We start from the raw sequence: 16,774 nt of genomic DNA, 5'->3' as shown, positions 1-16,774 counted from the left end.
GTAGTTTGAACCTCTTAATCTTATATCCCTATCTTGCCCTCCCCCCTTCCCTCTCCCCACTGGTAATCTATAGTTAGTTTTCTTTATCTGTGAGTCTGTTTCCATTTTGTTATGTTCATTTATATTCCACATATAAGTGATCACATACAATATTTGTCTTTCTCTGTCTGGTTTATTTCACTAAGCATAATACTGTCCAGGTCCATCCGTGTTGTTGCAAATGGCAAACTATTATCTTCTATATGGCTGAGTAATATTCCATTGTATATATACATACCACATCTCCTTTATCCATTCATCTGTGGATGCATGCTTATGTTGCTTTCATATCTTGGCTATTGTAAATAATGGTGCTGTGAACATTGGAGTAAATGTATGTTTTTGAATTAGTGTTTTCATTTTCTTCATATATGTACCCTGGAGTCAGATTGCTTCATCATATGGTAGTTCTTAGCTTTTTGAGAAACCTCCATACTGTTTTCCACAAAGGCTACACCAATTTACATTTCCACAAAAAATGTACTAGGGTTCCCGTTTCTCCACATCCTCACCAATATTTGTAATTTGCAGACTTTCTGATAGCCATGCTGACAGGTATGAGATGATCAGTTCAGTTCAGTCACTCAGTTGTGTCCGACTCTTTGCAACCCCATGAATTGCAGCACACCAGGCCTCCCTGTCCATCACCAACTCCCAGAGTTTACTCAAACTCATGTCCATCGAGTCAGTGATGCCATCCAGCCATCTCATGATGATATCTCTTTGTGATTTTGCTTTGCACTTCTCTGATAACCAGCAATGTTGAGCACATTTTCATGTGCCTATTGGCCATTTATGTGTCTTTTTTTGAAAAATGTCTATTCAGGTCTTCTGCCCATTTTTTAACCAGGTTGTTTTTTTTCTTTGATATTAAGTTGTGTGTGTGTGTGTGTGTGTGTGTGTGTGTGTGTTAGTCACTCAGTCATGTCCAGCTCTTTGTGACCCCACAGACTGTAGCCCACCAGGCTCCTCTGCCCATGGAGTTCTCTAGGCAAGGATACTGGAGTGGGGTACCATTTCCTCCTCCAGAGGATCTTCCCGACACAGGGATCAAACCCACGTGTCTTATGTCTCCTGCATAGGCATGTGGGTTCTTTACCACTAGCACCACCTGGGAAGAACTATATGCTTTTATATGTCCTTAGTGTGTTTTTATATGTTTATAAAATAGCATGGTTTTTATCAGTTTAAAATAAGATATTTAACCATATAAATTCAAAATTATTGAGTTTGAAAATCTGTATATTTAAACTAAAATTTTGCTTTTGAGACTTTAATCACCTGGAGTCTGCAACTCTGCCATATGGTTGTGACCATTCAATATCATATATTCATATATTCTATGTGACATTTGAAAGCACTGTGTAAGCCAACTATACATCAGATATTTAGCCCATTTTTTTCCATTTTAACCAAGTTTTTAGCTTTTCTGTAAAAGCTTATATATGTAATTATATAAAAGTCATGTGGTAGTCCAGACTTCTCTCTTCCCACTTCCTACCCTGCCCGCCAGTCATGCTCTTCTCATTGCCGTTCCTCATGCTCTGTGCTCTCTCTCATTCTTTGGCTTTTATAATTCCATCAGCCTGAAATTCCAACCTCTCCCAACCCTCTATCATTTTCCTAAAATATGCCCCTCATTTTTCAATACTCGGTTCAAAGGCATTTCTTTAATGAGGCATTTCCTAACCATCCTCACTCCCTTCCTTATCCTCTTTTCCTACCAGTTTATGGTATTTATTCATTCATTCAATATATCTTACTTATCTATGGATTTCCAGCACCCGTGCCTTGGGACAGTAGGCACTGAGAAAATGTTGGAACAAATAAGTAAAGACAATTTAAGAAACATATCTAGTCTTTTTAAATGAGATAAAAGAATGTATTTTAAATTTGTATAAATGTGTTTGGAACTGAAAATCATTTTTCTATGGTAACTATTATGTAGTTCTTGGATACGGGCCAGAGCTTAGAAAAAACTTTGAAAGTGGCACAGTTTAATTTTATCCCTTCCCATTTCAGCCACTGCTCTTTTTCTCACGCTACCCTCCATATCCTTTTCCCACTTGGACTTGGAGTCCTCAAGCCCACATATCAGAAATCCACAGAACTTGCTTTGTCATTAAGGGTGCCATGCTCCATTAAGGATCCCATTCTGTTCCCTTCATCAAAGCTTCCTATGGTGTACCTCAGTTTAGGTATTGAGATTAGGAACTCTGATTTAATTCACACAAATGTAGGAATACCAAAGCTATTGCCTAATATTCTTCTCTCAAGTGTTTTAGTGTTAAAATTGGCATACTTGTCAGTTTGAATGAACATTTATGTTGTAGGATTTTAGGCTGGCTAAGACAAGGTAATAAAAAAATCCAAGTAGTGATAAAAGCAATGTGTGTATGTGCTCAGTCATGTCCTACTCTTTGCAACCCCAAGGATTATAGCCCACCAAGCCCTTTTGTCCATGGGATTTCCCAGGTAAGAATACTGGAGTGGGTTGCCATTTCCTCCTCCAGGAGATCTTCTTGACCCAGGATTGAACCCATGGCTCCTGCAATTGGCAAGCATTGGCAGGTGGATTCTTAACTACTGACCAATCTGGGAAGCCCCCAAAAGGTATTTTGGTGCAGGAAAAACTAGCCTTGTTGATTCAGCCAAGACTCTCTCCTCCAACTCTGACCCAGCCAGATAAAAAGGGCAGGACACCTTCTGCGCCTTTTTCTGGAGAAGAAGGATTCACACCTTCTGCCCCTTTCTCTGGAGAAGAAAGATTCAAACACTCAACACCCAAATGATTGACAATTAGTAATTTCATAAATGGTTGTCAAATGAGAAAATAAGGCAGGAACTTAAAAGGCTTTTACATAGGAAGAAATTGATGTCCAGAGAGGTCAAGTCTCCAAGATCACACAAAGAATAAGTGACACATGTGAGACAAAAATTTAGCTCCAACTTCCACACACAAAGAACTTCCAAAAAAGAATTCCACACAAAAAGATATCCAGTAAAGAACTTCTTTACTAGCTTTCCTCCATTGTGTTCAAAATTAAATATCCTTTGATGGTATATTTCCTAGCATTTTCACTTTACCTGCTAATTGTGTTCTTCTTCTACCCTTCCTTCTTTTTTCCTTATCCTCCCTTCTCTTCCAGCCTGTACAGATTTTCCCTGTCTGTCACAATTTGTCAGTTTGGGTCATTAAGGAAAGAGAAAACCATCTTAAGTGAATCTGGTCCTTAACCTGACACCCTTTCAGAAGTTCAGGACCCTGAGTTGTCAGGTAAAGGACAGACCCATGAAGAGCTTTCCTTTAATTTGAAGGGTTCGGTCTGGCTCTAAAATTCTCCAGGTCTTCCAACTAGATCTTACTGGGGAGACTACTCAGTCAAAAATGAATTTAAAGAGCACTTGAGGGTGAGGAAATACAAATATTCTGCCTTCGTGGAAGTTTAAAAAAAAAAAAAAACAAAACCTGTTTATCATAGTAATGAATCACTGGGTGACTTTCCATTTTAGAACTCTACCCATTTAGTCAATAGGTGCATTATGAAAAACTGGGTACATTGCATCACTGTGAAGGACTTTAGACTGCGGTTTGCAAAAGCAGAATAAATTTTCTTGGAGTCGTACCGTTATGTACACACGCTCGCTCGCGCGCGCGCGCGCGCGCACACACACACACACACACACACACGCATTCACACGCCCATTGGCAGACACGGCCACACCTCACAGCCCTGGGGAAAGCCACAGACCTCAGTACAAGCTGAACCTGAACTAGAGGAACTTTCCGCCGGACTCGGGACAAACAGCCGCACCGACACGACTGTCTGCAAGCCTGAGTCCAGGCGAGCGCCGGCGGCCGCAGGTACCCCGGAGCGCCCGCGGCGGGGCCTGGGCGGTGCGGCGGCGGCTGCAGCGGGAGGGTCCCGGCGGCCGAGGCCGTGCCAGTGCGCGCGCGCCAGCTGCCTCCCCTCCGCCTCTCGCCGCCGGCCTCGGGCATCCGCGCCGGGTCGTCCCGCCGCCCGCCTCGGCCCGGAACATGGCCGCGCGCCCCGCCGCCCCCCTGGCCTGGGCGCTGCTGCTCCTCTCCTGGACTCTGCTGCGCGGCGGCTGCCGGGCGCGCTTCGCCGCCGAGGCGGATTCCGAGGACGACGAAGAGGAGGCGGTGGTCTTCCCCGAGTCGCCCCTGCAGAGACCCACGGTGCTGGTGGTCGTCCTCGCGCGCAACGCTGCGCACACGCTGCCTCACTTCCTCGGCTGCCTGGAGCGCCTGGACTACCCCAAGAGCAGGATGGCCATCTGGTGAGCCGGCCGCGCCGGGCTGGGGGGCCGGGGGACCGCTCGCGACGCGCGGGAGACGTGGTGCGCACACCCCTCGCTGCCTGCCCGGGTCCTGGCCGGATCAGCGGTTGCGGTCGGGAAGGACGCGCGCGTCTGTGTGCGCAACGGGTGCTACTGGGGAGAAGCAGCCCGCCCGGAGCTCCCCCGGGGACGGTAGGAATCGGGGTGACCTAGTGCCTCTCCCAGATAGGGCTGGGGAGACGCCGCAGAACTGCTAGCTTCTCCGCCTTTGCACTCGCGAAGATTCCTTTTTTCCCCACCTCTCATTCCTCGTCCGGGAGTGAGGTGCCCGTCGTCGCCGCCGACTGCTTGGGACGCGACGTGGTCCGTCACTGCGGCTGGCAACGGGGGACTCTGGAGTGGCTGGGGTTCGCCGCCCTGGCTTCCATGTGCCGGGCTCTCATCTCTGAGGCTGGAAAAGTGGCTCCGGGTTCTCCCCGGCTGTGAGGGGAAAGGGGAGAAGCGGTCAGGAACCAGAGATTAAGGCTAGGTGGAACCCGCTGCGTTCTAACCACGCCACCACCGTGGATGCTGTCTCCTCTGAGCGCTCCAAGCTGTCCAGTCCCCGCATCCTGCCTTCCTGCCTGGGCCCAATCCCGTCGCAGACGCAAACATCGCCGGGGGCCTTGGGGTACTGCGTCCTGAGAACTGAGCAGCCTCAGGAAGGCAAACAGCTAAGTTTTGATGCTCTTAGAATAGCGACCCGGGCCTGGTCCCGGTGCTTGCTGCTGGGAGGGTCAGGGCATCAGTGGGGATGGCTGCCCATCTCAACTTTAGAACTTGGCCCTGTCCCCACATCTTTGTATAAAAGCAGGTATCGGAGGGTGAGAATTTGGTGCCCAGGTGAGCCGCTAAGGAGCCTGTGGAGGAGGAGGTGGACGCTGATCAGAGGAGATAAGCCACCAGATACATAGGCAAGAGGCCTTTGGTCTCCGGAGAAAGATAAGAGCCCTGGTCCCTGGGGAACGGTTTCTGTCTTGTATTGATAAAGGGAGCTGTCCACAGACAAGATATCCTTAAAGCCTTGGTGGATCAAAAAGGGAGAAGGAAGGATAAAGCAGTCGCTGGAACCGGCAGCCCAAGGGTACCTGGTGGGCAAGGGCAGAGGTGAGAAAGCAAACATGAGATATAGTACCGCACTGTGCTATACACTGCCTCACTATACACCCCAGTATACGTGCGGGCCGCCACGGAGGAGGGCATGTTATGTGGAAAGTGGGAACATTGGTGCAGCCAGGTTTTAAACCAGAGGATTTTTTTTTAACCATTTCAGTACCAAAAGGAAATTTCGCAAGTGTCAGTTCTCAGATGCTTTCTTCAAAAGAGATGTTTTACAGTATGGCCTGTCTTTATGCATTGTTTAATTTTGAAGAACATCCCAATAGTTACTAGGAAATTAGTGAGTGCAGAAGTGAGTATGAGGCACAGGTTTTGCTATCCAATGTACAGAAATTACCCCTTTTATCATATAGTAAACTTGGCACAGTGGTAAAGAATCCGCCTGCCAGTGCAGGAGATGCAAGAGATGCAGGTTTGATCCCTGGGTTAGGAAGATCCCCTGGAGTAGGAATGGCAACCCACTCTAGTATTCTTGCCTGGAAAATTTCACAAACAGAGGAGCCTGGCGGGCTACAGTCTTTGGGATCACAGGGTGTCAGACACGACTGAGTGACTGAGCACACAGACATGCAGACTTTTAAGAGGTACTATGATCCTTATTTTACAAACAAAGAAACTGAGATTTGGATCAGTTTAGTAACTCACTCACAGAATTAATAAATGATTAAAACGGGAATTTTAACCCTAGTTTGTTTATAAAGACCACCTCCAAAAGGACAAAAGGAATATGACATAAACAAAATGTGTATAAACCTATAAGCTACACATTAAGAGACTTGATTTGTCACTAGCTTGACCTTGATTTGGGGCCAGTTGCTTGGGATTCACAGATATCAGTTTCCTCATCAGTAAAATGAGGGAATTAGAGTAAGTGATTTCAGAATTTTTTTCTGGCTCTTAAATTCCATAGATTGTGTGATATGATGAGAATCATTGAGCAGTGATTGCACATCCTCAGTTCCTTGGATGTTCCAGATTCTATGGATGTTGGTGTTCTCCTTAGATAGAGAGCATTCCAGTTCTGCGTAGACCTTAGGGATCTCTTTTCCCTTACCCTTGTTCGTGGTTTATGGGACTGTACCTTTATGGTCAATGTTGGAAAGTTAAGAAAGAAACCCACAACTTGGGTAAGGCCTTGGGCAACCCCTGCATTAGCCAGCCACTGAAGACTCTTCTTTGAGTTCTGGCTTAGGATGTTATATAATTTATTAAGTAAAAATAATAAAATGCCAGTTTTTAAATAGTCCTTTACAGCTTTCAAAGTACTGTCACCAGCTGTGTTATCTCCTTTGAGGTTTGCTACCATCCTATGGAGAAATAAGATTATCTCCACTTCATAGAAGATATTGTGTCTAAAGTAACTAACTTAGTGAAGATTATATTGGCTTGTTAATTTCACAGATATTTAATAATAAGAGCTCACAGTTCTTCTGAGCACTTTACAATTCATTTTCTGGTTTCATTTTCACAATAACCCCATCAGGCATGTCTTATTATTATACCTTTTTACAGATGAGAAAACCGAGGTACAAAAGAGGTTGTACAAGCATGTAAATATGTGCTCCTAATCACCTGCTTTTGTGAGAACCAGACACCATGCCCTATTCAAGCAGGAAAAGGTTGAGTAAGATGTGGCTCCTCACAGATAAATATGGTGTTTTGTTTTTTTTTTTAATCCTAGGCAGTGTAAGGTGATCTGAATGGCTTCTGTAGCTATTGGGAGAGTGACAAAAGACTTCTAAATCAGATTAGGGCAGTTGTGTGTCATGGAAGATTGTTTTTTCTTAGGATAGTTGACAGTTTGAATTCAGTTTTGAAGGTCAAATAGGAATCCACAAAAAACCTGGGAAGGAAGGAGGGTTCCAGAAAGAGGGAGCAGCGAGTAAAAGAAAAAGGCGCTGGGACATTAACCAGAGCCTCCTGTCAGGGGAGATAAAGTGAGTGGCAGGTCTAAGTTTTGCAAATCTCCAAACTCGTTGCATTGTACCCTGGAGCTGCTGACTTCATGGCTAGCACTAGAAGATTATTTGACTGGGAAGGTGATGGGTAATGACCCTCCAGAGAGGCAGTAACTCAGTTTAGGTTGCTGCAGCTTTGAGGGGCTTCTACCAATTATTTACTCCAGTCCCAGTCCCACACACTACTCAAAATTCTGAGATGGCAAATTGACTAGTATCCACTCTGCAGAGCCAACACATGCTGATGTCAAAAATAGGCAGCGTCAAAAATGGCCAGAACTTTATAAAACACAACCATGTTGAGTGTAGGGACTGGGTTGCCAGCTTCGAATACATCTTATTTTAGTAACTCTATGCAGATTCACTCTTTTCCTTCTTCTGCTTACCTTTAATAATGGCGGGAGGAGTATCGGATGAGATTTCTTTCCTGTATGAGTACTAAAGAGCCTGGTTCAAAGATCATATTCAGATTTCCCAGGAGTGTGATGTTTTTCTCTCAGCTAAAGTTCTTGACCAGATCTGCACTGAGAACCAACAAATTGACCTGAAAAGTTCTTCAGAGGATGAGTGCAGTTATCTCAGCATCAACTTTATTTGTATTCAACTGAATTAAGGAAAGTTTATATTTTAGAGATACTTTGTACCAGTGAAAGGGAGAACTTGTCACATCATTTACCTGTCTGATCTCAAAACCCCACCAAACTGTTTTCCTTCAGATATCACAATTGTGTGATAACTAAGATAATCCTTGTGTCCTAATTAAAACCTGCGCTGGGCTAATGGAGATCACTGCTCTGCTGAGATGAAGGGGACTGGTCGGCATTGTGACCTAAGGCAGTGCACATGAGTGGGTTCTCTTCAGTTCAGTGGAGCCATGAATAGTGGCCTTAGCAGTAGAGGGAAGGCTGACCTTATCCCCTGCTTCCCAAACCTATGATTAAGGGGGACAGTGCCCAGTAATATGATAATGAAAAATGGAGCTGGGCCCAAGGAAAGACATTGGACCCAAAAGATACATTCGTTTGTGTTTTAGAGAGCCTGCTGCTCCCTGTGGGAAGACAGTTGGGATTCACAGTCTGCAGTCACAAGGCAGTAACCATCGTGTAATTACAGAACAATTTGGGCATTTCATTTGGTAGAGTTTTGAAAAGTAATATGTATGCTAACTTGGAAACCATCATATGGCTTTTAAAAAAAGAGATGTTGCTGTTGACATAAACACTGACAGTGACAAACTTCTACTTGTTCAGGGTACTGAGCCTGACGTTTTGCACCCAGCTTTATCCTGTTCATTGTTTGGGGATTAGCTTGGATTTATATCTACATTTTAATGCCCAACCAGTAGCATTTTGTTGAATGTTGAACTTGATATACAAATATTAAGTGTGGTTTATAAAATGTTCCAAACTACTTCTAATGCTAGTTTTCATCAGCAGTGAGAATGATGTCATATTTTTTTCATTACCGTCTTGACATTTAGTGTTTTTGTTTTACTTCTAGATGGAAGTTTCAGCTCATGGCTGAAAACATATATGGTACTTGAATCCACTTCTATCTATTAGTTTATTTTCCTCACCTTACCCTCGCCTCCTCCCCCTGCCCTTTTCCCCCCAAGCCTGGTAGTTTAGTTTGGAGGGGAGAGTATGAAAATTCGAGTCAGATAGACTAGGGCTCAAATCTCCTCTATGATCATGGGCACATCAATGAAGCTCTAAGCCTAGCTGCCTCATCTGGAAATGACTAATAATTATACATTCCTCAAAGAGTTATTGGGCTTCCCTGGTGGGACTAGTGGTAAAGAACCCACCTGCCAATGCCAGAGACACAGGCGACAAGTGTTCGATCCCTGGGTTGGGAAGATCCCCTGGGGAAGGGAATGCCTACCCACCCCAGTATTCTTACCTGGAGAATCCCATGGACAGAGGAGCCTGGCTGGCTACTGTCTATAGGGCCACAAAGAGTCGGACTTGATTGAAGCAACTTAGCATGCTTGCAAAGAGTTACTGTAACAAGCAAATGAGGTAATGTAGTACAATGTTTTTTACACATATGCTACTAAATAGATAATAGTTGCTATTTCCTATACGTCTTTTCCTTTTGGTCTCATTGCCTTACATTTCTCTTCCTTTCTCTTTTCTTTAAAGTTTAAAAAATTTTAAAGAGGAAAATATGTTCAAGCTCTGTTTATTTTCCTCCTTACAAGAAAAATTATCAGCATGATGGAAATTAACATTTATGGAAGGGCTGTTCTAAACACTTTGGTACGATAACTGATATACTCCTGGCAGCAAGCCAGGTACAAAGTGTCATCACTGTCTTCACTTTACACAGGAGGAGACTGAGGCACAGAGAATTTAAACTTGTCTGGGCTCACAAGGCTAGAGCATGGTGGAGCCAGGATGCAATTCAGGCAGTTAATGTCTCAGACTGAGTACAGATGGTCTGTTTAAGATCAAGAAAGGACCAATTAGTTCTAGTTTTTGCTTCTGTCAGTTGACCCAACTTAGAAAGATAAGAGTGCCAGTGTTTCTTCCAAAGAAGAATGGCCCCTTCTGCTTGAATGACACAAGGACTCGGTGGTTCCCTTCCGCTGTCTTGTTAATTTCATCAGTTAGCTTAGGCACTTTATAGTTACTAAACTCTGTTCTATGTTGGTAGATTTTATAGGAATAGAATGAGACTAAATATATGGGTCGTACATAAATATACAGGTCACTTGCTAGGATCTCAGCTATTTAGCAACAGAAAAATTTATCAAAGATTTTTCGTGACAAATGAATAAGACAGTATTATTCATATGCATGGTGATGGCAGTATTTTGGTAAGACAGAGGGTCAACTTTTCAGCCTGTTTCATTAGTGGTCTTGGATTTGATTGCCACATAAACTCAACTTTCTTCCAAATAGTTGGAGAAAACTATCAATCCTCCTCCCATCCTACAATTTCAAAACAGGATTGGACCTCAGAATTACATGTTTCCTTTGGGTAAAAACTGAAGTCACCTATCCTTTTGCTCAAGTTCAGACAAATTGCTTGCAGAGTTAAAATGGATGCCTAGATTGTCCTGGATCTGTTTTATTAATTGACTTCCACAGGTGCGGAAACCAAAGCACAGAGTAGTTAAGGGATGCTCCCCCAGTATACTATCTAATGAATAAGTGTTGGGATGCAATAACAGATTTCTAGATTTTTAAACCCTTTGTTGCTCACTGGTTGAGTATTTTATAGTGCTGAGTGTTTTATAGTCAGTATTGCTCCTGGTTTAAAGGAGCATGCAATTTTTCTAAGCAGGGTTTGGTTTCACGTATCTGTCTTCAACTCGGTTCTCCCTGTGATTCTACTGCTGAGTTTCTTTGCAACTCCAGGTATATAAGCACGCTCCCCGTGGCCCTCTCCCTTGACTGTCTCGGTGGTCAGAGGAATGAACAATGAAAGCTTTGTAATCAGAAAGGCTATTGGTTGTGCCTCAGTCCTTTTTCCAGGACTTACATGTCCTCATGGGTCCTATGATTGTGAGGCACTGTCTTCAAGTCTAAGTCACACTATAGTAGGTCCATTATAAGGCTTATCTAGGGAGTATAGTAGAACTATTATAAGGCTCAGTTCTGCACATTTCTTCAAATCATGTAACAATATACAGTCGAGTTAAAGTTTGAGAGAAAATGATCAGCCCATAGCCCGGTTGTTAGTTCTATTCCCCAGATGCCATCTGAGGTTACCAGTTACCATGAAGAGGTTGCACTGTAAGTGTTTAAATCATGGCTGTTATTTCATCAGGAATTACAAAATGTGTATACTGTATATGTCTTGACATTTTTGTTCTCAAAGGAGTGACTTGTTCATTTAATTGCATTCATGTTCTCAGCATATCAAATTTCTGATTTTTTTTTTAAGTTAAATCTGTTAGAGCCCTTGTAGGTGGCTCAGATGGTAAAGAATCTACTTGAAATGTGGGAGACCTGGGTTCAATCCCTGGAGGAGGAAATGGCAACCCACTCCCATATTCTTGCCTGGAGAATCCCATGGACAGAGGAGCCTGGCGGGCTACAGTCCACTGGGTTGCAAGAATTGGACACATTTGAGCAACTGACACTTAATGTTTTCAAGCATTTTCTTTCCTGACTGTTTCTCTTTCATTTAATTTTTAAATTTGTTTTTTATATTTTTATTTTTCTGTCTGCACCACATGGCATGCAGGATCTTAGTTCCTTGACCAGGGTTCAAACTTGTGCCCCCTGCAGTGGAATCGCAGAGTCCTAACCACTGGACCACTGGGGAATCCCCCTGAAAATTGTACACAGCAACAACTGTGGGACTGGCTAGCCCCTGTCCCCTGGACTTTGTCCAGGCAGTCATGTCCCCATCAGGCCCACCCTGTGTGCACTTGTGATTGGCTCCTGCTGTCTGACTCTTGAATGTGGCTTGCCTGACCCCTGTAGGCAATTGGGTGGTGACCACTGCTCTCTGCTCAGGCTTCTCAGGATCCCTAGGGCTCAAGTAGTGGCGCTTTCTAGAACCAGAAGGCTTGGCAAGCTGCCAGCGAGTGACCTAGTGGTAAAATGATCAGGATTGCGTTACTTTTCCCTTGGCTCTCCATTCCCATGGTTGGAATGCTGTGTGTAAATGTTCATAAAGGTAAAAAAGCATTTCGTTATAGGTGGTAATTGAAAAGCCATGCAGAATATAAATAGGAGTGGCTGTAATTAATTCCCTGGAACTTGCTGCTATTCAGAGCCATGAAAACAGAGCATTTGTGGTCAGTGACATTAGCCAAGTCTCCTGCATGAATTAAATCTTAGATTTGGCTAGAGGGCATTTCTTTTCCTCCCTAGGAGCACTGTACAGAAATCCTGTCAGACTCAGACTTCCCATAATAGCTTCATGACATCCTGCCAAGGCTAAATTTATGATTTTGTAACACTTCTCATTTAATTGAGGCAGTAATTGTAATTATTTTAGTTGTTTGTCAGGTTTAGCAAGCTGATGCTTCTCCCCTGACTTAACTGGTTTAGCTGATGAGATTTTGTTCCTCTGCAAACATAATGCAAAGTCCTTTGCCCCAATATTTTTGATTGATGTTTCAAAACCACTTAGAAGATGTACACTTCAAAAAAAAATGTAAATGATAGCATAAGTAATGATCCTAGGCTGCACACCCCTAAGAAGATGGCAGAAGGCTGTGGCCAGGGGTGGGGGGCAGGCCGCCCTGATGAAGCAGTCTCCTGAGTACTTAGTTTAAGGGATAAATTGGCTATATTGGAAGCATTCTTCTTACCTCCTAGGTTGGATCACTTCAAAGTCTATTGAGGGACATATCAGGCTAGAGAGAGGAAATTCCTTAAATGGAGTTTTCCCCATTTTGGCCATTGCCATGATCTGAACGTCTGTATGGACCACAAAGTTCATATGTTGAAACCCTAACCCCTAGAGATGACTGTGTTAGGCAGTGAGGAGTTTTGGGGGGTGCTTCAGTTATGGGGATGAAGCAAGAATGGGATTAGTGCTGTCATACAAGGTCTCCAGAGAGCTCCCTCCTCTCTCCCGCCACGTGAGGACACCGCAAGAAGTCTACAGCGCTGAAGACGGCCTTCACCAGAACCTGAACATGCTGCCATCCTCATCCTGGACTTCCAGCTACCAGAACTATGAGAAATAAATTTCTGCTGTATATGCGCTGCCCACTCTATAGTATTTAGTTAGAGCAGCCCAGATAGACTCAGATAGCTGTCACGCCCAGGAAAACCACGGAGGTAGCCCACAGTGCCTACATTTTAGACAATAAAGAAGTAGAACTCTTACTCTCCATCTGCTTTGCTTTCTGAGAGCAATTGTATACATTTTGGAGGTGGGGAGGACAGTGGATCATGTCCAACTTTCCTGTTCTTACAGGGCAAGAAATGATTCTGTGAGAAAGAGGAATGTGTGGTTGTGTGTTGATTGACATTCTCCCTAAAAGTCATGTTGAGTGAGAAATTGCCACTTTTCAGGGTTTTGGGAAAGGCAGGATTTCCAACAAGTTCCAACAGTGGAACTTAAATTTCTGGGCTATCCGTGAGAAATATGGTCATGGACATTTGGAGCCATGGCATTTCCAACACAGAGTCCCTTGCTGGACTGCTGGAGTACTTTTTCGTTTCTTGGTTTCCAGCCAGCCCCATAATTTGTCCAAGCTCCACACACCACAGTGATTATGGCTGAGACCCGCCAAGATAGTAGAAAGTTGCTGCCAAGTGGAATCAGGATTTTTCATGTCATCACTGTACCACGGAACAGTAAGCTTATATGCAGCTCTCCCAGGGCTGCAGTCCCTCTGCTGGAAGCAGGTGGGGTGGAAATGCATTCAGACAGTCAGACCGTGTCTTGCATTTCGGATACATTTTGTAGAATTGGCCTGTAAGGCTCAGAACAGCCAGGATGCTAAAATATTTTAGAAAATCACAAGTCTCCCCTCTGCCTTTCATCAATCTTGTTAGACTCTGTGTTCAGTCACCAAGTTATGTCCAACTCTTTGCAGTTTCATAAACTGCAGCACACCTGTCCTTCACAAGCTCCTGGAGCTTGCTCAAACTCATGTCCATTGAGTCAGTGATGCCATCCAATCATCTCATCCTCTGTTACCCCCTTCTCCTCTTGCCCTTAATCTTTCCCAGCCTCAGGCCTGGAGTCTGTATCTTAAACATGTGCACAAGTAATTTATATGCACCTCTGGGTCTGGGAACTGTAGGAGATGAGTGCCTAGAAGGCCCTGTGAAGAATAAGGGGCCCTCATGGAGGGACTGAGGGCTGTATATGCATCCAAAGTACAGGCCATTGGATTTTCAAAGCTTGGAAAGTTGGCACACGCTGGACTCTTCTAAACCCCAGGTTCCAGATGCTTAAGCAATCAAGAAGGCCAAGGGGTTTTCTTATTAAGAGAAATTGTAATGTACAGGATTACAAAGAAGAGGCTCTGCCAGGAAGCATCATTTGTGTTTCTTACAGAGTCAAGCACATGTCCTCCCTCCTTCCAATAGTGGCTATTTAAAAAAAAAATTTTTTTTTTTTTAATTTAAGGGAGTGCCTCAGATTGCCCATTATATGAAGTGCCTTGCACTGGGACTTGATGTAAAATGACACTCCCTCCAACCCTCTTATTTGCTCAGTTATCTCACATCATGCTGGAGAAGGAAATGGCAACCCACTCCAGTATTCTTGCCTGGAAAATTCCATGGACTGAGGAGCCTGGTAGGCTACAGTCCATGGGGTTGCAAAGAGTCAGACACGACTGAGCAAGTTCACTTATCTCACATCATGAGCTCATGAAGTATTTAGGTTTATAGAAGAAAAGCTGTCTACTGATGAACATCTCTTAATAGTCTAGAGGGAAATCAAACCAGTGTGTTTCTTTCTAATGAGTGGTAGTTATGTGACCCACTTCAGGACCCATATCCCCTTATCTTGTTTCTTTTGTGCTGGTATTTAATTTTCTTACCTTTGATTTTCTCTTTGGCATGCCATTAAAACCCATGTGTGAAAAGAATAAACAGTCTATTAAATAAGCTTAGTTGAAAAGTGAAAAGTGTTAGTCACTCAGTCGTGTCTGACTCTTTGCAACACTGTGGACTATAGCCCGCCAGGTCCCTCTGTCCATGGGATTTCCCAGGCAAGAATACTGGAGTAGGTTGCCATGCCCTTCTCCAGGGGATCTTCCCGACCCAGAGACTGAACCCAGGTCTCCTGCATTGCAGGCGACTTCTTTACCATCTGAGCCACCAGGAAAGCCCAGTTGAGTTGAAGTTCAGCCTTAATATTATGACATTAAAAAGTCCCTAACCTGGCATCTGCACTGGTTATGAAACCAAAATAGAACTTTTCGGAAATTCACGCTATTCGAGTCCGCTATACCAAAGATTTTTCTGAGTTTGCCACTGCTGTACAATGGTATGTTCAGGGTTGGTATAGTAGCATTATTACAACCTCACCCACAGGCAGCCATCTCTGGGGACAATCACAACTCAGTTGCTACATCTCATACTGTTTACACCCTTGTTTTATCATGTCCTTTAGGTAACACTGTAAATGTCCTCAAATGTATGTGTCCCACTTTCTTTTCAAGTCCTTCCCCTTCTCTGAAATGTGAGCTGCCTCCCACAGCTCAGTGCCTCCTGCCAAGAAGATCATGATCACCTGGGAAGGAAGGTGAGGCCCAGTGCACTGGGGGTCTCCAGGACCGTGGCCTCCAGCCCAAAGCAGCCTCGTTCATTCCCACCCCTCCCCCAGTGTGCAGATGTCCTCGTTTTCTAATTTATGTTGTCTTGTGGGTTTCCCTGGTGGCTCAGCTGGTAAAGAATCCATCTGCAATGTGGGAGACCTGGGCTCCGTCCCTGAGTTGGGAAGATTCCCTGAAGAAGGGAACGGCTACCCTCTCCAGTATCCTGGCCTGGAGAATTCCATCGACTGTATAGTCTACAGGGTCACAAGGAATCGGACACGACTGAGCGACTTTCACTTCAATTCTGTGAGTGGACAGGGAGGTACTGTTCACTTGTGTCACTTTGAACAAGCCCTTATTCTCTCTGGACCTCAGTTTCTGCTCCATAACAAAAGGGAGAAGTGCCAGAACTGTGGCTTTAAAATGTGACTGCTTATCAGAATCATTTGATTAAAATATATATAATACTGATACCTAGGCCCCACCCAGGCAACACTTAGGTCTGAATCTCTGCGCTAGGATCAGGGCAAGTGACCTATTTTGAAAAGTTCCCACAGAATGGGACTGTGTGGCCAAACTTGTGAACCCCTGGACGAGACAGATGTTCTCTGGGGTCCCTTGCTGATCTGCCATCAGTAGGCCCTTCATGGAAGTGCTTAGTCACTCAGTTGTGTCTGACTCTTTGCGACCCCGTGGACTGTAGCCCAGCAGGCTCCTCTGTCCATGGGATTCTCCAGGCAAGAACACTGGAGTGGGTTGCCATGCCCTCCTCCAGGGGATCTTCCTGACCCAGGGATCGAACCTGTGTCTCTTTCATCTTCTGCATTGGCAGGCGAGCCACCTGGGAAGCCCCTTCATGGAAGTAACGAAATCTAAAGAATTTTCATGAAACGTAACACTGCACGATTGATGTTTCCTGGACCCTCGGCTGAATTTTCGATCTTCTGGGGAGTGGCCTAAAAAAGAAGTCTTAAGTTTTCTCAGAAGCTCATTTTTATTTCACACTGTTGTGTGCATGAAAGTTGCTCTAGTTGTGTCCGACTCTTTGCCATCCTATGGACTATAGCCCACCAAGCTCCTCTGTCCCTGAGATTATCCAGGCAAGAACACTGGAGTGAGTTGCCAT

The 16,774-nt window shown here is 44.4% G+C and overlaps 1 protein-coding gene across 1 annotated transcript in view; it reads left to right on the top strand.

Moving 5' to 3' along the window:
• Nucleotides 1-4,256: 4,256 nt before the first annotated feature.
• Nucleotides 4,257-16,774, top strand: part of COLGALT2 (collagen beta(1-O)galactosyltransferase 2) — a 115,142-nt gene continuing 102,624 nt past the window's right edge. The window contains exon 1 of the mRNA XM_061161270.1: nt 4,257-4,341. Coding sequence (XP_061017253.1) covers nt 4,331-4,341 — 11 coding nt within the window. The 5' untranslated portion in view covers nt 4,257-4,330. The remainder of the gene's footprint in view (nt 4,342-16,774) is intronic.

The sequence above is a fragment of the Dama dama genome, chromosome 14 (assembly GCF_033118175.1).
Source record: "Dama dama isolate Ldn47 chromosome 14, ASM3311817v1, whole genome shotgun sequence".
Taxonomy (NCBI): Eukaryota; Metazoa; Chordata; class Mammalia; order Artiodactyla; family Cervidae; genus Dama; species Dama dama.
This window is presented reverse-complemented; position numbering and strand designations above follow the sequence as displayed.